The 25,417-nt window shown below is 32.1% G+C and overlaps 1 protein-coding gene across 1 annotated transcript; it reads left to right on the top strand.

Annotated features, from left to right (window-relative positions):
- Positions 1-3,298: 3,298 nt before the first annotated feature.
- On the top strand, positions 3,299-5,680 carry LOC112040933 (polygalacturonase 1 beta-like protein 2). Its single transcript, XM_024073859.2, has 2 exons — positions 3,299-3,426; positions 3,660-5,680. The coding sequence occupies exons 1-2, from the start codon at positions 3,358-3,360 to the stop codon at positions 5,529-5,531; spliced, it is 1,941 nt and encodes a 646-aa protein (XP_023929627.2). The 5' UTR covers positions 3,299-3,357; the 3' UTR covers positions 5,532-5,680.
- Positions 5,681-25,417: the final 19,737 nt, after the last annotated feature.

Below are 25,417 nucleotides of genomic sequence, written 5' to 3'. Positions count from 1 at the left end.
TAGAATGAAAGTTGTTTTGTTTTTTTTTTTTTTTTCCAACTCTCCATCTAAGTTATTAAGAGCCATTGCATTAGGTGGTATTGAATTGGATCTCAATATGTATCTTGAAATTAGGTTATATGCAAACGTTCATACTATGTAGGCACCATGTATTAATGACACTCATAAATTATGAGTATTTTGTTGTATTTAGTGGCCAGAAATACAGTTCCCTTTTTCCTACGTACAATTGTCCCCAAGGCTCCACTCTTCCAATAAATAGCAAAGCCATCAACTATGTACTATCCAAGTTTTCATCATTGGAGACCTATTGCACTATGCAATTATCATCTCACGTGTGATGTAAAATTTGATAGGGTAATTTCTTTTTTTAATATTTTACTTTTTACCTTAGAAATTTTTACATCTCACATAGATATAGTAATTGCATGGTGCAATAGCCCATCGGATCCAAAATTCTTCATTCTTAATCAACACTTAGGTTGTTCTTCTGCCAGAGTAGTGATTCTTTTTTCCTTTTTTTATTATATCTTTTTCTTATGAAAAACATTAAAACTATTATTAATTTTATCATTAAAAAACAACTTAAAAATTGAAATCATAATAAATTTTATAAAAACTTTTTTGCTTTGTCTTTAAAAATTGACACATCACATTGTAAGGTTTGTTTAGTAAAATTTGTATTATTCTTAACATTACTTTATTTAAAAATTGCAATTGAACTATTGAGCTATAAACTCTCTAAAGGGTCTCTTAATGGGCGAAAAATATCTTATGGGAGTGAGTCACATACTATGACGGGGTGGTTTCATGAAACCGTCCCTTAATGGGTTTTGTTTCACATTGCTATGGAGGGAATTGATTGGATGTTGGTTTTATACAAGCCTAAGTTACTTAGAAGGTTTTTGGGGTAAGTTTGGTATATATGTATATATACCTATAAAGTCTTCGTCTACACTTCTCATCTCCCAAAATCTTCTTAATCACTTGAGGGGAGGGGGGGAGATTAAAGAATTATTGAGGCAAAGTCTCCTCTGTTAGAATAATGTGGCCCAACATAATATATATATATATATATGTAATGCCTTTATTATTAACAAATAAATGTTCAGTCTCTTGTGAAATTATGCAATATTTTTATGATGTAAGATATTGATATATTGAAATAGGTCTACTTGATTTAGTAGACTAACATTATGAATTCATTCATTGTAGTCCTTGACTTGACCATATCCATCATGATGTAGCCTATTCTGATAGGTACATTGTTGGACCATGATGAAAAGGAGGTGCAAGTTAAAATTGCTCAGACTATAGAAGACAATAAGGGCTAGTCTTTCGAGGGTCAGTGCATAATAATCTTGGAAGTCCTTCCATAATGAGATTCATGCACGTTGAGTGTTGGCTTTAATAAATCTATCGTGTCAATACTAGTAACTTGAACTCCTATTAAAGGTGTTGTCATTGTAGTAGTTCTAGATATGAACGATAGATGTATCCATGTATTAGTATGGAGTTACAAAAGCAATAACACATTAATGAACTTCTTCATTAATGAATCTAATTAATAAAGTTGTTTATTAATAAATGTAACATTTCTGTTACATGAAATGTTATTACAATAGGAAGAATTTTATGGCTGGTCATGTTCTTTCTGAATATTATAAATATTGTCAAGGTCACACTTGCAAGGGAGTGTGAAAGAGAAAATAAAGCTTTTGTTAATCCTAACCAGCTGGGGATAGCATTTTGATTGCTTGTGAGGTCCTTGAATAACATAATCTAGTATGTAAATTTTTCACATCTTATTATTGATTTTTATTACATATGCATATGATATAATTGTTAATTGATAGATGAATTATATTTGTTTCTCTTGAGTTATTACTTTTTAAGTATAATTCCCACAGCTCTACACCTCTTATGTGATGTGGTTAACTCATAATTATCTTATTTATTCGATATATTTATCATTCCTCTCATAACAAGCGGATTTAGATACTCACACGTTCATAAAATAAAGTTACATGTATCGAATGCATGAGATATATTCTTGTTGTTAATCATTATGTATGATGTTTTGCTTTTTATATATCATGCTCCTTGTCTGCAATTTTAGGTGCCGACTTGCAGTCCGCGTTATATCACCATAGAACAAGCACACAGGTTATGATTAATGCAGCTACTGGACATGCTTTTGAAAATCTGGACCAGAAAAAATTAACTTTAGGAACAGTAGTTGTTGCACTTGCAGAGGAGGACTTTAATTTTTTGGTTTTCTAGCTCTGTTAATTTTCTTGCTAACGCGGTAATGCTTTTATAGCAGGCACTTGTAGCTGTTCTGCACAGAGCACAGTGCACAGTGCACTAGTTTTAACTAGTGGGTCACTATGAGCCAAAAGCAAAGCATTCTATTTTGTTTTTCTCCTTCAGGATGGGGAGTACAATAAATGATCCATTTTACTATTACAAAAATCAAAACAATAGTTTCTTATATTATCTTGGACTAGCTATAGCCTTTTGATATTTGTGTCACATTGAAAGATGTTAAAAAACCCTTAGATTATACTCTTCGTTTTCCACAAATGATTTGAAACCCGATGCTGTGGTTCACTGAAACCGAACCACTTCCAGCCCACTAATAACTAATTTATGCTCTTGATTTCCTAAACACGTACACCATTTTGGCTACCATTTCCCATAATTTACTCTACTCATTACTCGCATATTAATTTATCAAAATCTTTATTAATTGAGAGAGAGAGCTTGGTGTTTATTTTAAAATTTTAATGTGCCCATTTCAATCCTCTTTATAAAACCCGATCCCATTCTAATGATAGCGTAATCTAGTCTTTGATATAAGACCAAATGGCTGACTTCAAAAAGCATAATATCTTCATTTTTTTTAATATTAATTTTCTGGTACCTTAAAGTTACCGATATCCTTTATAATGAACACTTTTTTTAGTATTTCACTTTATTCTCAATCACTTACAATAAGTCACTTCTTCTTAAAAAAAAAAAACTTACAATAAGTTACATATTTATTGGTTTTTTATATATAAATATTTTAGACTTTTTAGATACTTTATATATCTAAAAAAATTTGATAAATGAAATATGAAGTGGATGATTTTTATTTTCTTTGTATTAATGGATTAATGGTATATGAAAAAAAGGAAAAAAAACAAAAACAAAAACAAAAACAAAAGTAAATTTCCGAATTGCTTTTCCTATGCTTGGAAAAGCAAAAGCAGACAAGTTTCGGAAAAAGAGAAGGCATCTCTATATATGCTCTCAATAAACCATCCATTTCTCTCTCTCTCTCTTTCGCTCACAGCCACACACAAACACACAATGGAAAGACAAATCAATAGGACTAGTTTTCTCATCTGCTTCTTGTTCTTATTACTCTCACATTTCAATGTAAGTATATCTAAGGGTCTTCATGTTTTTGGCTTTACATTACACAAAATCGCTTTACACTCTCTATCCTATCTATCTACAGCATGAATCTTCTTGTGTTAATTTGTCTGATATATGCAGGATTCTCATATCTTCTTGTTTTTGGCTTTACATTACACAAAATCGCTTTACACTCTCTATCCTATCTATCTATAGCATGAACCTTCTTGTGTTAATTTGTCTGATATATGCAGGATTCTCATGCCAAGACAACAACAACAACTGAATCAATCACACCAATCTCTTCGCTCCAAGTCCAAGCCAACCCTTTCACTCCCAAAGCCTCTCTCATCCGCTATTGGAACAATCACATCTCAAACACTCTCCCAAAACCACAATTCCTTCTCTCCAAAGCCTCACCACTCAACGCTCAAGACGCTGCCTTTTTCACAAACCTCGCTTCCCAAAACGCACTCTCTTCCCACTTCAACTCCTTTTGTTCCTTAGCCAATTTGTACTGTCCTTTCGAAAATCAAGCAACAACCCAAGTTTCTAACCTCACCAAAGACTCAAACTTTGCTGCCTACTCCAACAAACACTTCGAAAACTATGGTTCTTCCAGGATCACAGGGCTCGACTCGTTCAAGAACTACTCAGATGGGTTAAACAACCTCAAGGACTCGTTCAAAAAATACAGCAGATCCTCAACGAGTCACAGTGAAACCTTCACAAACTACGCAAACAACGGCAATGTAGCTGACACCAACTTCACCAGCTACGCCTCCGCAGCCACTGGTGGCTCCGGCGAGTTCAACAACTACGACAAGCTCGTCAACGTGCCCAATCTCCAATTCACTATCTATAACTCGGACTCCAACAACCACAAACTCACATTCTCAACCTATAGCGACGACACCAACTCGGGCTCTCAAGCTTTCACCGTCTACAACAAGAATGGACACTCCACACCTAGCGAGTTCAACAATTACGACGGCAATTCCAACACCATTGCTTCAACTTTCACAAGCTACGGCGATTCAGGTAAAGGTGCAAACGACTCGTTTAAAGTGTACGGTCAATCAGGTAATAACCCACATAACAATTTCAAGAGCTATGGCAATGGTGGGAGCTCAGGGATCGATAGCTTTCAAAGCTATAGATATAAAGCAAATGTGGGTGACAATTCTTTTCAATCTTATGCTAGGAATTCAAATTCCGGGAAAGTAAATTTCGCAAACTATGGGAAATCATTTAACCACGGAAATGACACATTTAAAGAGTATGGTAAAGGCACAGTTAATCGTGGTACGTCAATAGGATTCAGATCTTATAGCATGGACCGCTCATTCAAAGAGTACGCGTTAAAGGGTGTCACATTTTCTGAGTACAGCAATTTCAGCACTGTGACACAGAGTACTATTGGTTCCGTACGTGGTAGTGGCAGTTCTGTAAATAGATGGGTGGAACCGGGCAAGTTTTTCAGGGAGTCTATGTTGAAGCAGGGAAATGTCATGGTGATGCCCGACATTAGTGATAAAATGCCCAAAAGGTCGTTTTTGCCCCGGGGCATTTTGTCAAAATTACCATTTTCGACCTTAAATTTGTCGGAGATTGCGGGGATTTTCCACGCGCGGGAGGGCTCGGCTATGGGGCGCGTGGTGGCCAACGCGCTGGCCGAGTGCGAGAGGGGTCCTAGCCAGGGTGAGACGAAGCGGTGCGTGGGCTCGGTGGAGGACATGATAGACTTTGCAGTCACGGTTTTGGGCCACAATGTGGTGGTGAGGAGCACCGAAAATGTGAGTGGGTCAAAGCAAAATGTGATGATTGGGTCAGTCAAAGGAATCAACGGTGGAGAAGTGACCAAATCAGTGTCTTGCCATCAGAGCCTGTACCCTTACCTACTGTATTATTGTCACTCTGTGCCGAAAGTTAGAGTCTATGAGGCTCACATTCTTGATGTGGAGAGCAAGGCTAAGATCAACCATGGTGTTGCCATCTGTCACCTTGACACGTCAGCATGGGGCCCAGAGCATGGGGCCTTCGTGGCACTGGGGTCCAGCCCAGGACAAATTGAGGTGTGCCATTGGATCTTTGAGAATGACATGACATGGACCATTGCTTATTAATTTATTAGGTTTCACATTTTTATAAAAAGTTTGATGATAGCATTAATCTCTTTAGGCCTAGCTTGGTGTGAATTGGCACTTTTTATGTTTTGTTTTGATGTTCTTTAATTTCTCACTTCAATAATATAGTAATTATATTTGGTTGACCATTACCCATTAAAAAAAAAAAATTTGTATGCCAATTTTTATATAATTGTCAATTTCATATTCTTTGTCAATTTAAATGTTCAACAATTAGGACCACCGACCATTGTTTATACATATCTTAAAGATTGTAATAAGGTCAATACCATAGGTCTTTTTACTCCCCAACTGTCTTCTTCCTTCCTTTTTGTGAGTTTAATTTGCAAAGGCTAGAAATAAATAAATGGGAGCAGCCAAGTAAAAGGCTAAAAGGCAACAAGAAACTAGAAAAATCAGCTGTATGACAGTATCCATCCATGAAAAAGTAAAGTCCAAATTCCTTTATGAGAAAAAAATTTAATTTGAAATTTGATTCCTCTCCTTTCTGCAGTCAAAAGATAGAGAGTTATACGAAACTGATTTTGATGGAACAAAATTTTTGGTGAGTAGGTATCGGTTTTTACGCTAATGTAATTTCTTGGATGCTATATTTTAAATTTAAAAATTAAATTCAAACGTATAATTACATTGGATTTTATTATTATTGGAACGGATGATATTATTTATACTTAATTGAACAATATAACTATATATTTGAATTTGATTTAAAAGTAACCTTACTAACTATATCTGAGGTTTTTTTTTTTTTTTTTTGGGATAATAAATCGAGCATATTATTAAAACAAAGCAGAAGCAACATCCTTCCTGCAAGTATACAAAACTGCAGCAAGAAGAATCTGTGAATTACAACAAACAGTAGACTTATGTACAACTGCAAATTTAGCTAGACAATGGACTGCAGTGTTAAGCTCCCTCCTAACCCAGTTAAAATTACAATTAACAAAAAATTTGCTAACTAGATCTGAGTTATTTCCTAACAAAACAAGTTCAGTTAGATCATTCCTTAAGGCTTAAGTTATAGGTAATCGAAGCAGGTAAATAATAAAGAGACTTGGAAAATGTGCATGTTGGGTTGAGTTGATTGTGCTTGTGCAGTCAAAAGCAAAAGCAAAAACAGCATGCACATGCGCAGCTTTGCCTTTGAGTGCAGCCAAAGAAATGCACCATCAAAGTGCTGCGTCTTGTAGGGCTTTGATGGCGTAGCTTAGAATGTAAAAATGGGGACCAGACTCAAGTGGGTCAGGACTCAGGCCCACTCATGGGTCCTTTATGAAGTCCTCTAGATTCTCGTACCACAGTCCACAATGCTGTAAATACTCTTTCTAGTTTCAACTCTGCCACGTACACTCAATTTTCTTACAGAAAAATTTACGTACTCTCGTCAAAGTTCTACACTTCTACTAATTGGGAATCTGAACATTCACATTAACTCATATAAAATTATTGGCTATTTTAAAATATTTTTTTCTTTTAAATTTTAGTTAACATTCACATTTGATTATTTATTCTATATTCCATTTCATTAAAATATCAATTTAAAAAAAAAAATTAATCCTTTTTTCCTCTCTTTTTACACACAAAAATCACCACCTACAAGTTTACTATTTTCTTCCATCTTACAGAAACACAAAAAATTAAAATAAAAAATAAAAAATAATTGTTTTGCATAATCTGCAATGGCTTGTATATTTGTATATGTGAGTGATTTTTGAGCTTCATTAACTATATTTTAAGGTTTATGTTACTTTACACTGGTCGGTGCAAAAACTCGATCAACGACACAAAAAAATACACTCGGTTTTGGTGAAAAAATTGGAGACAATATCACCATGGACTTTTCCATAATCTTCGGAGAGATAAAAATCTCCAAAATAATTATCCTTCTTTGACCTATCAATGCCATACCCATTTTTATACATATGCGTGCTTGCTTAATCAGTATAGCATTCTTTTGACCGGTCCTGTCATACCCATTTTATGCATATGTGTGCTCGCTTAATTAGTATAGCATTTTTTTTCTTTGCTTAGCTTATCAAATCTATGTACAATTATTTAAAATTCTACTTTTTTGCCCAAGTACAATTAAACTTATGTGTTTATCAAAAAAGTACAACTACACTTACGTGAATTCTGACCAATTTAATGGTCCAGTTGTCAAAAACCCCTCATTTTTGTTGTGTATTGAACTTAATTATCAGCCATAATTTTTCCTCCAAATTTCAAGTTTCAACGATTCTTCTTCAATTTTGAGTATTAATGTATTTCTATAGTTCTTGCAGATTATTATTACACTTCGACTTTTTTGGTTTGGCGTGGCAAAGCTATTTTATGAGCTATAATGTCATGCATTGCACGCTATACATATTAGAAAAACATGTATAATACTAATCTGACGTGAAATTGAGGACTTTCCATATATGCTTTGTCACATTCTGCAATATTCTAGAACAGCGAACAAAGTTACGTGATGGTGTCGATAATGACCATGAGTTTCTTAGGTTCACGTGCTGATAAGTGATAATGCTCTGAGAAAGTTCTTATTCAGGGGCGGCTCCACTTGGAGCCCCTGAATTGAACCTTTTATTTTTTCTGTTTTGACACTTAAAATAAAAATTTGAACATTCTATATAATCATTTAGATCTTAAGAAATTTTAAATAAATCAATCAAATGAGAAATTAGTGCATGAATGATTGTTTGACTATGTACATTAAAACATATGTAGCTAATAGAATTGATAATGAAAATATTATTGTGAAGGGTAAAAACCTAGAGCTACTTAACGGGCTTGGAGTACCGGGTTAAGAAGTATTATATTTCCAAGGAGCAATAGTTGGGTGGGGACAGCCCATCTGAAGGCAAGAAGCCCAGAAGTAGAGGGGGAGTACCGTCCGAAGAGGTTACTACTGGTCTGAAGATGTCTCACTCCTCGGCCACAAATAGCCTTAATTAAACAAACGTGTGGAAGGTCCGTATAATCTTCCTAGCGATCCCAATGATGATGATAAGTTCTGGGTAGGTCTGGAGATGATCAGAACGATGAGATATCTAAAGGAAAAGCTGCCACCACCGTATTTAATGCACTGCAACAGCTTTTCTGGCTACATTTATGTGGAGAACACCCCTGAACAGTGTAACCTCAGCTACCGCCACTCATAAAGAACTAAAGTAAGCACATGACGTGACATGCACTCAAGTAGATACGCAGATGAAGAACAGGTGGACGATGGAGATGATGGGAGAGGATGCTATATAAAGAAGAAGGGTCCCTGATAAGAGGGACACGAGAGAGAAAGAAAGAGAAGCTTTACTGTAGCTCTGAATGTTATAATCACTGTTCACTTAATAAAACATCTCTTCGGACATTCATTCATGGAGTTGTTTAAGTATTATTTCATGTTATCATCACTGCAAGTAACCTAGCTAACCATTGTTTACTTCATAACCAGTCCAGCTCTTTTGCCCACTCTCTACAAATTCATTGTCCTGGGTTCGTTGGGCCTTTAACCCATATCTTTTGGGCTTGGGCTACAAAAACCGACCCTATAATTATATAATAATTTCAAAATACGAAACATTGTAGAAGGCAATTTTAAAACTTTATGTATTAAATATTTTTTGTTTTTTGTTTTTTTTTTTTGTGTGAGTCGATATATTTTATTTATCTTTTGTTTAAAATTTTGTTTAATTTATGTTTTTTATTGAACTTTCTAGAAAATAATCTTAGAGCTGCCACTGTAAATCATATTGAAAGTCAAAGTGGATGAATATTGTCAAATCAAGTTCCAAATTAATGCCCATGGTTTTCGGTAATGAGTCTTATAAATCATTTAAAAGAAAAACGTTCTTTTAATGACCACACTTTATCACCAATTTTGTTATAACTTGAATATTCATCTATGTGATCATCAAAATATCATTTTCATATAGATTTATCAATATTTAACATTAGCAGACAAATTTTACCTCTATTAATGATAAATGATCTCATGCATATATCACATTAAAAAAGTCATTCCTCAAAATGATATCTCGAATAGTCGAATAAAAAAAAATGTTTAAAGAATAAAAAGTCAAATTCCATCAAATTAGAACACTTTATACATGTTTTTGTTTTACTTAAACTATATTTTTTACTGTATCTTATATCTCTATCAGAAAGAGAGAGAGATTCTAGTAGTTATTACTATTATTATTTGCAAGCATAGTAGTTATAATTGTCATTAAAAATTAAACCAAACTAGATAAAATCTCTTATTAGTTAAAAAAGAGGTTTAAGGTTCAAATTCTGTCTATACCAAAAACAAATTAGTATCTTGACTTGAAGTTGATGATAAAGAATTGCATTATAAAACTGATGTCATAAGTCGAAATTCTATCTTATATATAATAATAATAATAATTAAAAAAAAACCATAAAACCAACATTTATCTCTTTGATTATCACCTAAAACCAAATAAAAAATAATAATAATAAAACCCCAGAAAACTGAAAAACTGGTGGTTTAATTAGGAAAAAAAAAAAAAAAACCAAATCAATTCAAGTAGGACAGCTTAGATGATTCACAGTTCATCACTATATAATATATATAGCCCCCAGCCCCCCACCTCTTGCTCCCATCCCTTGGGGTCCAAGCCTGGTTAAAACTTCTTGTACTCTTTGATTCTCGTCGTTTGAGCAGGAGACTTAGCCCAATAAACAGAAAGTGTTGTCTACAATGCCCCCAAACTATAGGGTGAGTTGTAATTGTAAAGTCCTTACAAAATTCTAAAATAGATCAATCAACCCCTCGATTAATTTATAACAAGTAAATTGCCCCTATCATTAATTAATTAATACCACCAATTAATAATAAAATCATCCAATAGCCTTGTTCAAACAAAAACAATTTCAACATATAAGTCCAAGACTAATAATAGCTAGCCAAACTAATATTACTTTCATACAGATGGTCCAATATTATATATGGTCGAGGCAAAAAATTTATTAAAAATATATGAAATTTTTTTAGAAAATTATTTTTAATTTATCTTGGGAGTAATACGATGCATATTGAAGAAAAGCCTAAATCTCTAATTTTTAGTTGTGATTTTAGTGTTGAAAGAGAGGTTTATTTAGGTAGGAGGGTGATGTTTCTACAAATCTAGTCCCTCTGGTAGTTAGGTGTTAAACCCCCATTTGACCCCGGCCTATAGAATTTTTTTGGTGTCGAAATGGTAAATCTCTCAATTTCATATCTTCATCCTCGGTTATTTTTTTAATTATATTTTTGATAGTTACAATAATAGAGAAGTGGAGATTTGAACTTTGGTTCTTTTAATAAAGAAGAACATCAATATGTTATGCCACTATGCTACAAGACTCTTGACCATCCATAGTTATATATTAATGATTGGATAGAAGTTAAGTACACTTCCTTTAATTAGGTGCTATACCTTAGGTATCCTAATCTATATAGTATATAATTGGTAAATTTGAGAGAAAATCCAATTAGATTTCAAATTGGAATTCAATTAGAGTTTAGTTTTGTACCACGTGTTCCATCTAATCTAAATTTTAAAATTTTTGTGCCAAGTAAGTTAATTCAATGTAAAAATTGGATTTCAATTAGAGCTTAATTTTGCGACATGTGTCCCATCTAATCTAAGTTTTTTTTTTTTTTTTTTTAATAATTTTTATACCAAATGATACCAAATGAGTTAATTTAATGTAAAAAACGAGGAGTCTAATATGAGTAAACCATAAAAAAACTTAATTTTGAATAATTTTATATTTATGAACTTTTTTTTTTTTTGGTAGAACTAAAAACAATTCAAGTTTATAAGCCATATATATATATATATATTAATAAGTAAAACTGAGAGAAATCCAATTAGATTTTAAGTTGGAATTCAACTAGATTCTAATTTTGTACTACGGGTCCCATCTAATTAAAATTTTTGAACCAAGTTAGTTAGTTCAGTGTAAAAATTAGATTTAAATTAGAATTTAATTTTACTACACATGTTCCATCTAATCAAAGTTTTTTAATTTTTGTGCCAAATGAGTTAATTTAGAGTAGAAAACGAGAAGTCTAATATAAATAAATAAAAAAAAACATAATCATATATCTAACACTATATATAAAATTAGAGATAGAGAGAGTTTGAATTATTTTATATTTATGAACCTTTTTTTATAACTAAAAATAATTCAATTGGCACAAAAATTATATATATATATATATATTAATGGGTAAAACTTAGAGAAAATCTAATTAGATTCTACAATTGAAGTCCAATTTTGCGCCATGTGTTCTAATTTTTTTTTTTTTAGAGAGATTTTTATTTTTTAATTTTGGAATCAAATGTCTGACCATATCATAAATATCCATTCAAATGAGTTATTGTGCACAAAAACCAAAGAGTCTGGAATTAATGAATATTAAAATATTTAAAAAATGGACAACTTACATTTTCTACCTAATAACATTCTTACAAGACTTTTTAAAGAGTTAAAATATATATATATATATATATATATATATAAGAATGACTATTAATAATATTTAAATTATATATGTAAGATTATTATACTATGCGTCTTAATGTGTATCTTTTAAGTACATCCATGCATATGTATGGAATTATAAGCTAGTTATATATAACCATGTGGTTGTATAAACTAATAAATCACATAGTTGAATTTAATTATCAATGGCAAAGGCAACAATAATTTTGCTTGATTGGCTAATACAAACGTGTAATTTAATTCAGTTAAAAAAATTTAATTATCATAATCTACGTAAGTATACCTAAGTTTTTCCATTTGTTTAAGGAGTACTTATTGTTTATTTAGCATATCTTATTTTGATTAGTGAGTTTTTTCATAAAAAATTTTAGATACATTAGAGCTTGTTGGCCTAAACGTGTTGTAAAGCCCAATCTGTACTTGCAGAGCAAGCAACATAGTCCTAGGATTGGAATAGGGTTCAACTAGGTTTTATATAAATATTTTCTAATGGGTAATTTTGTATATAACAACATATATTTATTGCTTCTTTTTAAGGGATGCGATGATTTCGAGTGAAGTGAACGGCAAACTATTGTCAGTGGTTTGAGTACTAAGGCTAGATATTGTGCTTTGTTTGACACATTGAACTCATTTGCTTCTTTTCATCTTAAGGATATGGATGTCTTTATTGCTAATGCATGTCACACCACTTAATTGGGATAATCAGGAGTGTAATTCAAATTGCTCACAATCTCATCTTCCATGAACAAACAAAACATATTAAGATTGATTGTCATTTCATTTATTGCCACCTTCTTCACGAGATTCTCTATCTTTGATATTTTGTTTTTAAGGACTAGCATGCTAATATCTTCATCAAATCCCTTGTTCTTTGTCATTTTTGCCTCTTTTTGTCCAAACTCAAGCTCATCTTTGACTTGTCGCCTTGTATTTGAAGAAGGATGTTAGATATATTAAACCTAAATAGGCCTAAACGTGTTGTGAAGACCAAATATGTAATTGTAGGATAAGCAACCTATAGTCCTACTAGAATTGGAAGGGTTCAGCTAGGTTTTGTATAAATATTTTTCTAAGGTCTAGTTTTGTAGTAAAATCAATTTATTTTGCTCCCTTTTCATAGAGCCTTTAAGCAGAGGTGGAGTCAGGATTTGAGTCGAAGAAGGGGGTGGATTTATCAATGATACACATAATTACGCATACTGTGTGAATATATAATATTTGAGACTGATTTGAAAAATTAAAAGCTATTCATTTGATTACTAACTAATATTTTATTGTAATTATTAAACAAACTTCACAAAAAGAAATCATATTAATTATATTGTATTTATCTATTAATCATCTTTTTCTCATATGAATAATCCATATTTCAATATTTTTATAGCCAAAACTCAAGTAGTGAATGACACAATTTTTAATAGTTAGATAAATATTAAGTGTAATTTCTGTAAAATTTTGGTTTATTTAAATTCATAAAATATTCAGTTTATAATATCTAAAGCTATACTACGAACATTTATTATATAATTATCTTCATACTTTTTTGCTTATATACAAATTTTCATGAAGTTGAACAAATTACTTTTAAAAAATTGAGATCCTATTTTCATTTTTTGACTATCTTAAAGCTAACAATAGTGTTTTTTTTTTTTTTTTCTTTTTTTTTCTCCTTTCTCCTTTCCCCTCCCTCATATTATATTTTTGAATGGTTTCTAATCCATAATAGACATCTTTCTTTAATAAAAAAAAAAAAAACATAATAGACATTAACTATCTCTAAAAAAAAATTAACATATAATATAGAGGATAGCTTCTTAACTATATGGACAAGAAACTTTCACAGAAGAAAAAGAAAAAGTCCATATGTTATAAGCTAATAAGTAGGGAGGGGGGTTTATCAAGCTTCACGATGGGTGGTAGCTTTCCAATGGGTGTGTGGTTTGCTTTTGACATTGTTATATGCAAGAGACTTCATTCTTGCAGAGATTTCATTGTTATATGATGAGGTTGCTCATGGGTTCCTTTAGAAGTTACAAGTTTTGCTCTGTTTCAAAGCCAAAGAAACGTAACAGCGTGGCTTTCAGTTAGCTAAATGATATTTAACAATGGATCCAAAGTTTACTCATGATAAAATTGAAATTTCTGTGAACAAGGTTTTACGCAGAAACTAAAAAGTGCTCTGAGGATTCTTAGCACGTTCATGAAAACATTAGGCTTCGAAAGCAAGCAGACAAGGTGACAAAGGTATCAATACTGTTGGACACTTCGTTTTTACGTGCCTTTTTAAACCTCTCTAGCTACCCGACAAAATTTGTCCTACGAATTCCTAAACCTCATGCACGGGTTGTACAATGAACTTAGCCATTTGATTTCACACAATGAAACCATGTACGAGAGCTCAGCTAGCCCATCAAACATGTTACTGTCTGTCTCGCGCGCATGGATATGCATTAATTTAGGGATTGGGATGTTTCTATTTCTGAGAGGGAAGGACACTCATAGACGTCTTTTTTTAATTTCCTTATGTATCCATATGTATATATTGTCATCGTCAGGTCATGTGGCAGAGTGGTTGAAATTGTTGTCATATTGTATGGTGTTCTTTGAATCGATTGGATAGAGATTTGAAATAACAAAATCACAAGCAGCGTATACTATTACCCATGTTTTAAACTTGTTTCTTATTGGGTTAAGTACACGACAAGAGTTTGGATCAATTTAAGTCTCAATATTTTAAATCAATCTTATCTCTAGATTTGTTTTGTTTATTGCTTTATCCAACGTGCAAGCCAGATTTTCTCAACAACTAGTTTATAAGATGTCTTGGATTTGGAAGGTTCCAAGACCACCCAAATAGCTCTTTTTTCTTTTTTTGGGGGGGGGGGGGATAAGGAGCCTTCTTGTATTTCTGTGGTTATATCTACTTTCATATATGAAGATAATCAATGATCAAATTCACTCATTGTTGTAAACTACTAAGTTGTCCGTGCAATGCACGGATAATATTATAATGTTTTATTGAAGATAGTTTTGAAGAATATTGTACATATATTATTGCCTAATTGTTATAAAATTTTGTTAGTAATGAGTTCTTCGTAAGAAGCTAAAAAATAAAAATAAAAAACCACCCATAGTTTAATGGTGGTGGGAGGCTAGCATGACAATAGTTACGGCCTCTCAGATCCTTCTTTTTCCTTCTCTTACAAATATTTTATAAATTTCAAATCTTTTATTTTGGTAATAGTGAAACAGTGCATTTCATTTAACAATTCACAACATTTTCGTGTCTCTCTATCTTTTCCCAAGGCCTTATCTAATTAGTTATATTTGTCCTTAATTTTTTTTTCTTTAGTTTTTAATACTAAAATGTGAGTATGCTAAAAGATATGAAGAAGAGATAAATATGTGGTGTAAGTTTAGGTAATTAATAAGAAATTAATGAGATAATAGTAAAAATAAGTTAATATGATATTTTGGGTAACAGTAAAAAAAAAAAAAAAACTTAATGAGAAGAGGTAAAAAAATACTAAATATAAAATTAGAGTGTCACATAGTAGGACCTCATGCACTCCAGCATGAGGTTTCTACTTTTATAAGAGAGAGAGAGAGAGAGAGAGATTTTTTTTTTTTTTAAGTCAAAATATATTGTTGGTCACTAAAGTTTACTAAAATGCCTAGTTTTTTTTTTAATTTTTTTAATTCTATAAGTTCACATTTATTGTCACCATTAATCCTTCCTCCATTTCTTTATATATTTTTCCATAAGAAAGACTAAAGATGACAACAAATGTGAACTTATAAGACCAAAATGACAAAAAATAAAACTTACATAACAAAAATCATAATTGACCAAATATAATGGGTCTAATTCGCTTTTCTTTTTCTTTTTTTCTTAAATTAAATTTAATAGCTTTTTATTCTTAAAAATTTATTTTTAATAATTAACAAAAGTTAAAGTTAAGGATAGACGGACTTACGGTATCGAAAAGTGTGAGCAAAGTGACAAATATGAAACTTTAAAGACAAAAATGATCGCTACTACTGTTTCTCAAAAAAAGAAAAAAGAGATCCCGGTTACATTCTGTATATATATTTCAAAACCATGTTGCATGCAGCTATATTACCTCATCCATTACATCAATGATGAGGTTTCCTACAAATTTACTACAGATCTTTATTGGACGGAAAAGCATCTTCTGGCCCTACTTAAAGATCCGTAGCAAAATTAAATGACCTCTTTGATTTTCTGGGAGGGTCCCATATAGAACTTAACGTTGAAATGTTGAATTAGAGGCTGAAGTGATAATATTGTATTAAAAAGAATCTTCACTATTTAGGGTATATTTGAATACTGTTTATTACTGTAATGATTATTACATGAGAATAAAAATAAATATTACAAAAAATACATTAAGTTGGAATGTAAAAGTATTATTATTCATTAGTTTGATGACCATTTAGGAATAGAATTTTGAATATGCATTTACAATTTAGTAGAGTATAAAAAAAAGTGTAATTAAATCATTTTTAAGTCAAATTTCTTAAAATACACTTATTTTAGGGTGTTCAAAATAGGAAATTTTTTTTTTCCTTTTGAAGATGTGGCAACTAATAACTTTTTAGGAAATTTTTTCAAAAAGTTATTACATAAGATGAAGGAATAGATATTCAGTACTTTTGATAAGGAATAGTTATTCCTCATTTTGAAGAATAGCTATTCATAAGGAATAACTATTCATTGTAATAAAAACATAACCAAACAACCGAATAATTATGCCATATGAATATCTATTACATTACAGTGTCTATTACAGTCTACCAAACGTGGCCTAACAAAATAATTTAAAAATGTGTAAATAATACCGTGTGACCCATTTTTAATAAAAATTTTGTTGAAAAAGAGGTTTGTAGGTCTCGTGAACAGTGCACGGGACCCAGATTTGGACGCAAATGCTAAACACGTTTGCTATCCAAACGCACACTTAGAAGACTAGAGAAGCTGATCCAATAATGAATTGAAAGTTCATCTTCACCTAGCAAGTATGGAAGTTTGAAAAAAATGAACAAATACAGGAAAGATAAATGACTATTGTGATTTTCTTTACTAATTAGTTTCATTGGATGATAATTGATAAGTTGACAAACATCCTTCAAATTTTATGGGAGAGAGTTTCACATCTCAATGGATGGAAGTCATCTCCACCACGACTTCATTTTCAGACCAAAATAAGTGTATCCTGGGCCTTGAAAATTTCCAATTAAGCTCATTAAAACTCATAATACATCTTTTTTCTCTTTTAGAATAGTAAAAGCATTAGAACCAGTACCCCTAAAATAGTTCAAGGGAGCAATTTAGGGTAGAAACCCAAAAAAAAAACACCACTACGGAGGCAAACTCTTTCAGATGTAGATAATCATCATCTTAAGGATCGATTGTTCTATATACACCTTAAAGTGACATTATTAATTGGAAGACACATGATAATTTAACCTTTTCTTTTTTCCATCTCGAGATCTCTCTCTCCATACTTTAAAATCTATTCTGATTTTATGGCTAATATGAATGGAAGGGAGTAAAGGAAAGTATAGTAGAATTTGATGCAAGATTGAGGAAAGAGAAATAGATGGGAACAAATTATAAAAAATTTCTTATGCGACATTTGCAAAATTTCTCTCACATGTATATGTGATGTAAGATTTATACACTTGATCCCCGCAGATATTCGAAAGCAATCTTTGCAAATACCTATTGCATTACGGAAAACACTGCTTGAGACTTGAGAGGTTTTCTACAAATTTCTATTGGGTTGGAGCATTTTACATCCGCAATCTTCATACTATTTTATTTTATTATCTCAAAAGTTACTTTATCAATTATATCATACTATTTTACAACACACCGAACATTCCAACTTTTATTTTCCAATTCAACTCATTAAAATAATATATACTATCCAATAAAATAATATAATCTAATCTCTTTCTTAATAAAATAATATATACTACCAAAAAAAAAAAAATTAAGCTTACAACGGGTGAACTGTACTGTAAAAGTTTACTGTAACACTGTTGTAAAACTTTTTATAAGTACAAGACTGAGTAATGAGGTTGTTTTGTACCTTGATGCTAAAATTTTCCTACATATACTATTTACATTGAATGTGAATGCTCTCACAGCGTTGTACTTTGGACGGAAAAGCATTTCTGTCCATAGCCGGCTAGATTCAAGGACCTTGTTCTTCTTGTAGAGTTGTAGGGACTAGGGACTAGGGACTGGGTCCCCTGTAGAAAAGTTGATACAATAATGCTTTATAATGCATCTTCCGTCTGGCTAGTACGGAAGTTAGACCAAAAAAAAAAAAAAAAAATCCAATAAAGGAAAGAAAAATTACTTAAATAGATTTTCTTTGCTTAGAACATTCACAGCAGTCAAGGCAAAATTTTAACAATTTAACTACATAAAAAGTCACTTTATCTATTTTAACTACACACATACTGCAGCAGTAGATCTATTTTAACTTGGACAAAGTTTAGCTACAAAATCGATTGTAGCCTTAGGTTATAAACTCACTCAATATCTCTTTATTAGAGGTGAATTTTGACAAATCCACAATTGGATTGCATCTTCTTCTTATATCCTTCATGTTTGTAAAATTTCAAGAAAATTAAAGATCAATAGATATGTCATCAATAAATTTTTAAATTGCAAGTTTTTGTAATTTAAAATTATGCATAAAATATAAGATTATAGATTATATAGTAAATGATATCCGATTGATACAAAAATTGACATGTGCATTAAGTGCGTAAAGAACATATAATTCAACGGTTAGATTTTCAAAATATGCAGTAATATTTATTTTTTTAAGTGAGTTTGTAGCCTAAAACTACAACTAATTTTGTAACTAAACGTTGTCCTTTTAACTTTCAACACAATAAAATAATATATATATCACAATAAAATAATATAACTATTACAATAAAATAATATATCCTCTTATCCAAAAAAACAACCATAAGACCAACCACAACCACTCTACCATCAACCACAGCCACAGCCACAGCCACAACCACAACCACAACTACCACCACCACCACCACCACCACCACAGCAGGGAAAAAAAAAAAAAACCCACAGCACCACGAAACACGGTACAACCACCGCCAACACCGCACCACAAAACAAACCCACTCTACCATCAGCCACACCCGCAACCACCACCACCACCACCAGTCCACAGCAGGAAAAAAAAAAAAAAAAACTCACAGCACCATAAAACAAACCCACTCTACCATTAGCCACAGCTAATGCACGCTGAAGCACAACCACGACCCAGCAGTGGAGTGGAGGTGAGGGAAGCCACTTCGATCCACGAGGCCGGAGGCGATCGGCGGCGTGGGTTTGAGGCGATCGCTAGGCAGGCGCTTGGGTTGGCGGCGAGTGGAGGAAGGAGGAAAAAGAAAAAAAAATGGCGAAGGAGGAGAGGAGCAACGGGTCTGAGGCAATCGGCGCTGGGCAGGCGCTTGGGTCGGTGACGAGTGGAGGAAGGAGGAAAAAGAAAAAAAAAATGGCGAAGGAGGAGAGGAGCAATGGGTCTGAGGCGATTGGTGCTGGGCAGGCGCTTGGGTCGGTGACGAGTGGAGGAAGGAGGAAAAAGAAAAAAAAAATGGCGAAGGAGGAGAGGAGCAACGGGTCTGAGGCGATCGGCGCTAGGCAGGTGCTTGGGTCGGCAGCGAGTGGAGGAAGGAGGAAAAAGAAAAAAAAAATGTCGAAGGAGGAGAGGAGCATCGAGTTGAAACGGGGAAGGAGGAGGAAGAAAAAATAAATAAAATATTCTAATCCTAGTGTGAACACAAAATAAAATAACATTTTTTTTTAGATGTGAGCTACAGTGCACATCTATTTTTAGATGTGCACTGTAGCGAAGAAGCAAAAAATTTTGCTTATAGCTCCACTACTGTGAGCTTCTTTTGTGTGCAGTGGTGCTAAAAAAGTATTTAGCACCACTGCTGTGGATACTCTTATACAGTTATACTGTAAGTTTCCTATTTTTTTTTTTTTGTTGCATGATAACTGATAAGTTGACATGACTTGCTTTAATTTAAAAAAATCAGTTTATTTTACTATTTATAAATAAATTATTTGGTACTTCTAGAGTATTATAAATACGTACTTTCTCATCTCACATAAATGGTGGGTCTTACCATAAATTTTAATGGGACTCACCATTCATGTGAGAAGAGGGAATACACATTTATAGTACTCCAAGAGTACACAATAGTTTCCCCTATTTATGGGCTCTACTGTACTTTTTGGTATTATTCACGGATCCCACTGTACTGTTTCAATTAATTTTTACCTTTATCTTATAGTATTTTCAGCAAAAAGTTTTTAGTTTCAGTAAAATAAACAGATTCCAAACAGACCCAACATCCTTCAAATTTTCTCTGTAGAATTTTCACATCTCATAGGAATGAAGCCATCTCAACCACGACTTCATTTTCATATCAAAATAAGTTGGGTCCAACCTAGAAAAACTCCAAGCACATTAAAACCCTTAATAAATCTCTCTTTTTTTCACTTTAATTATTTTTAGATGAGTAAGGACATCAGCATCAATAATTCTAAAAGAAAAATACTAAAATTCTAAAATCACAAATTTTTTTGCAATTTTTTTTTTTTTACAAACAATTGATGTAGCGGTCAGTAATTATTTGTAAATAAAAATATAATATTAGTAGTGGATCTAGATAAGAACCAATAAAAATTTGCTACATCAACATTTTGTAAAAATGTTCTAAAATAGTTTGTACATGTAACATTAATCCCTCTAAAATAGGGTAAGGGAGCAATTAAGGGAAGAAGCCTAAAAATACACGCACAACAACAACCTCCTAACATGTTCCTCATTTTAGGATTTTGCTACATGAGTTGCTCCGTATCTTTAGGGAGCATCGTTCATTTCCTAGACATTTATTTTCTTTTTTGCATTCTCTCTCTCACAAAGTGCAATCGTATGCTTAGACCTCTTTCTCTCCCTCTCATAAATCACGGTGATGGCTTCTTGGATACAAATCATTCTCTTCTCCTTCCTTCACATTGTCGTCAATGCTACAAGCCTTACTACTCACCAATTCTTGCCATTTCTTTTCCTTCTTTTGCTCATTTAGAGATGCATTAGCTCAATCACTTGGATCTTAGCAATTAGGTCGTCAGAGGCCTTGCTATTGCATTCCAACCGTGTGGGTTTGATTTGTGGATTTTGCTTGGTTGTGCACTTTGATATTTGATGTGGATGTTTTGAAAACTAGTTAGCTAAAATAGGAAAAATAGGTTCTTATCTCAAAATAGGGAGAAAATTTTAAGGAATTTGACGCTAATGCTCTTGAGCTAACAAAGTGCAATATTATTTGAAGTCTTGATTTGTAGAAAGGTGGCCATTCAAATGAAGAGTCACTATTTTTCAATCAAAACTCTTCATTTTCCATAGATGAAGGGCTTGAAATCAGAAAAATTATTGCGTATACCTAGTGTAGCACCTCTCCCTTCCACATGAATTTGGGTCACATGTGTGAGACTAGCTCACATGTGAACCTCACCTATACGTAAGGGAAACGTATAGAACACTGGACGTCCTGAATAATTTCACCTGAAACAGATTCTTTAGAGCATTCACAGATGGAAATTCTATCATATTCTATTTTATCATCTCAAAAAGCTACTTTATCAATTATACAATATCATTTTGCAATACACTCAACATCCCAACTTTTATTTTACCATACTACACATTAAAATGATATATCTATATAATAAAATAATAATATATTCAGAAGAGAGAGAGAGAGAGAGAAAATGAGATAGTGGAGAGAGGACATGACTCATATGAGACCGTGCAAAAGTGCTACAGTACTGCAATATCGCTACAGACCATGCAAATGAGATAGTGGAGAGAGTAAAATAATAAATTTTGCATTTGCAATATTGCTATAGTACTATCGCAAGTGCTACAGTACTCCAATATCACTACCGACCATGCAAATGAAACAGTGGAGAGAGTAAAATAATAATTTTTGCATTTGCAATACTGCTACAGTACCATCACCATCGCAAGTGCTACAGTACTGCAATATCACTATTGACCATGCAAATGAGACAGTGGAGAGAGTAAAATAATAATTTTTGCATTTGCAATATTGCTACAATACCATCGCAAATTTGCGATGGTACTGTAGCAGTATTGCAAATTTTTTTAGCTTTATGCCAACTGCGACCAGTTGTTAATCTTTGTTTTTTTGTACTTAAATGGTGGCAAGATATGGCATATACCATGCCAGCTGTGAATGCTCATACAATCTATATTTTTCTTTTCTTTTATTACTCTAGTGAAATACATATTTTCCTCGACAATTCTAGCTCTTAGGAATAAAATTCAGATTTGATGTAAGCAGTTGGTCACCTTTTTGTCTCTTGAAGGTGAATTCCCTATAATCCAAAGGCAAATTACTCTTTCAAAGTGTGGATAATTATCGCCTCTATATCGTTCTATACACACCTCAAAGTCATATTAGTCTTTTATTAGAGATTTTCAACTTATTATCGTCAACAATTATAGTTGACTGACCAAATTAAACCATATCTTATAATCGGAAGACCAAATGAGTAATTTAACTTTTTATTTTTTCTCGCTCCCATAGTAGCTACAAAACTTTTCTCTCATATATGTTAGATTTATCCATGTAAATCTCATATATATTTTAATGCAGCAGAATACCTACAATAAACAAAGCATGTTTGTTTCAAAAAAATAATCTTGAATCTACAAGATGTTCCTTGAATCTACAAAGTAATAGGATCTTAGAATCTATTAAAAAGAAACAATAGGCGGAAGTCTGAATTTTTTATTAATTGGTAATTGAATGCCTTCAAGACTACAATATGCTTAAATAATAAAAAGAAAACCTAGGGCGGATAGGAAAACACCCACCAAAATTCTAATTTGCACTAAACACAAATTAGGTGGTAAAATAGTAAAATATACCAAAAGCAACAAGATTGAGATAATTATGAAATTAAAAACTGCTGTTTCTAAGAAATATTCTAAAATACACGAGACCTTATTCTAACTTTTAAATTAAAAGAAAATAAATATTAATAAAAACGATAAAAACACAAATTTCAATGGTTAAATGATGGAATTTGCTTGAAAAACGACTTTGGTCTTGGCCATGAGTTTTGATTCCAACATTGTTTTCTTTCATGTTACCAAATTTCACTACTGTCACCAATAATTTCTACTAATGCTTTTTTATTACTTAAACCTCCCACACGCTAAGAAATTCTCTGATGTCTTTGTTCTACTTCATATTTAAAACCGTGTTGCATACAGCTATTACGCTTGAGAGGTTTCCTAAATTGAGCTACAGTTCTTGGACGGAAAAGCATCTTCTGCTCCTAACTAGTACCTAGAGATATAAGATTCTAGTGTGAGAGAGAGCTGTAGCAAAATGACCTCGAACTTCTGGGTGGGTCCCATATTAAAATGTTGATGCAATGATGCATTCAAATGCATCTTCCATCCGGCTGGTACGGAAATTAGGAAAAAGAAAACCAAGAAAGGAAAGAAAATAACCATTGAGGAAGGAAAGCCTTAAAATTTTCTAGAGTTTTCACATCTTAAGGGAAGGAAAGCCTATCTTACCACGATTTTCAGATGAAACTATGTTGGGTCTTGGTCCTCGAAAAATTCCAATAAGAAGAACATTAAACTCTTAAAGGGTCAGCTTCATAAATGTTGTACTAGCTAGTGGGAAATTAAGCCAATTTTCTCATTGACGATTGTCAAACAAAGACTTTGTTGGTATAACAAAACTTGTACTGATACCAGATAACATAGTCAACTACTGTTGCAACAATGGAGCTCTTAATATATTATCAAATAAACTAATTGTTGAATATTGGAGTTATCATTGAAAATTTTCCAATTCGTTGGCTCTAAGAAGGCCAATGTTTTACTAATTTTTTTTTAAAGGTTATATACCAAGAATGTCAAAATTGAAAAGCTTAAATACAGTATGTTATAAATATATAAGTTTTTGAAAAAAGAAAAAATTAAAAACACATTTGTGAATGATTTATTATTTGCAAGCACTCTTTATATATTTTATATATATACAACACATTTTATATATTTTTGTTCTAAGCACAACTCAAAATGAAAACCCTAACCTCCATGTTAGCTACTTTGAAATAACACATCCCCATTTCACTCCTTTCCCACGTGCAACTTAGTCCACCTAAAGCTTAGAATATTATTTTCTTTTCCAAACTAAGTGAATAAATGAATGAAATTTGTAGGTTTTTTCCAAACCGCAAAAGTGTATAGAGTTAGGGCTAAATTGAATTTATCTAAAGCATATATAGCAAGAGGGAAATTCATATTGCAACCATGGTTTTTGGAAACCTGAATCGTACAAAGAATTGAAAAATGAATAGGTTCAAAATTTTTGAAGTTAGACCGAGGTCAAATTGAGGTTAGACCTTAATGATGTTATAATTAATTTAATAATTAATTAATATGAAATAAATAAAAATAAATGCGTAAAAATTAACAATCTTAACTAAAAATTTAAAAAAACATTTAAAGAAATTCAAGTATAAGGAGACTGCTAAAAATAAAATGATATTTTTTACTGTTTATTATAGATTTTAAATAGACATTTTCTTATCATTTATAATATTTCAAAAAATTTGTACAAATAGTCAACACAACAGTATCTTTAAAGCCATGATTTATTGGTTTATGCCATTAAAATATTTTAAATATTTATTAACCATTAACAGATTAGGATTTTAAAGGGGAACATAAATGATAAATCCAAACCTCAAGGTTTGAGCATCTGACTGTGGCTTTTTTTAAAAAAAAAAGAAAAAGAAAAAAAAAGATAAAAGTTAGAAATTTTATTTGATAAAATATGCAAAATAGTACACAAGAAAATGTTAATATTGAGCAACTTATTACATCCTTCCAATTTTTTTTTTTTTTTTTTTTGATAGTTAAGCTTACAACCATTTTGACACCAAATTTTTATTTTTCTGAGTTTATTTTGTTTTCATTTTTTATTTTTCTGAGCTCCTCATGAAAGGAAAAACTGAAAAAGTAAACAACAGAAACTCAGATGTTTAAAAAATACGGAAAAAACTAAAAGGTGGACGGTGTAACCGCGGCTTTGGCATTTAGAAAAGGACAAAAAAAAAAAATTTTGAAGAGTCCAATGGTCAAGAGTCAGCTACGAGTAGCAGTGGCACTCACTGTCAGCCCACCACTTGTTCAAACAAAACAAACTTT

This window comes from Quercus suber, unplaced genomic scaffold (genome assembly GCF_002906115.3).
Source record: "Quercus suber isolate HL8 unplaced genomic scaffold, Cork oak 2.0 scaffold_113, whole genome shotgun sequence".
In the NCBI taxonomy this organism is placed as follows: domain Eukaryota; kingdom Viridiplantae; phylum Streptophyta; class Magnoliopsida; order Fagales; family Fagaceae; genus Quercus; species Quercus suber.
Note: the sequence above shows the minus strand (reverse complement) of the source record. Positions and strands in the feature narration are given on the sequence as shown.

Excerpts from the sequence above, each read along its gene's own strand:
- LOC112040933 (XM_024073859.2), top strand. The coding sequence starts at position 3,358 with ATGGAAAGACAAATCAATAGGACTAGTTTTCTCATCTGCTTCTTGTTC. Across the intron at positions 3,427-3,659 it reads TATTACTCTCACATTTCAAT|GATTCTCATGCCAAGACAAC; the intron begins GTAAGTATATCT and ends TGATATATGCAG.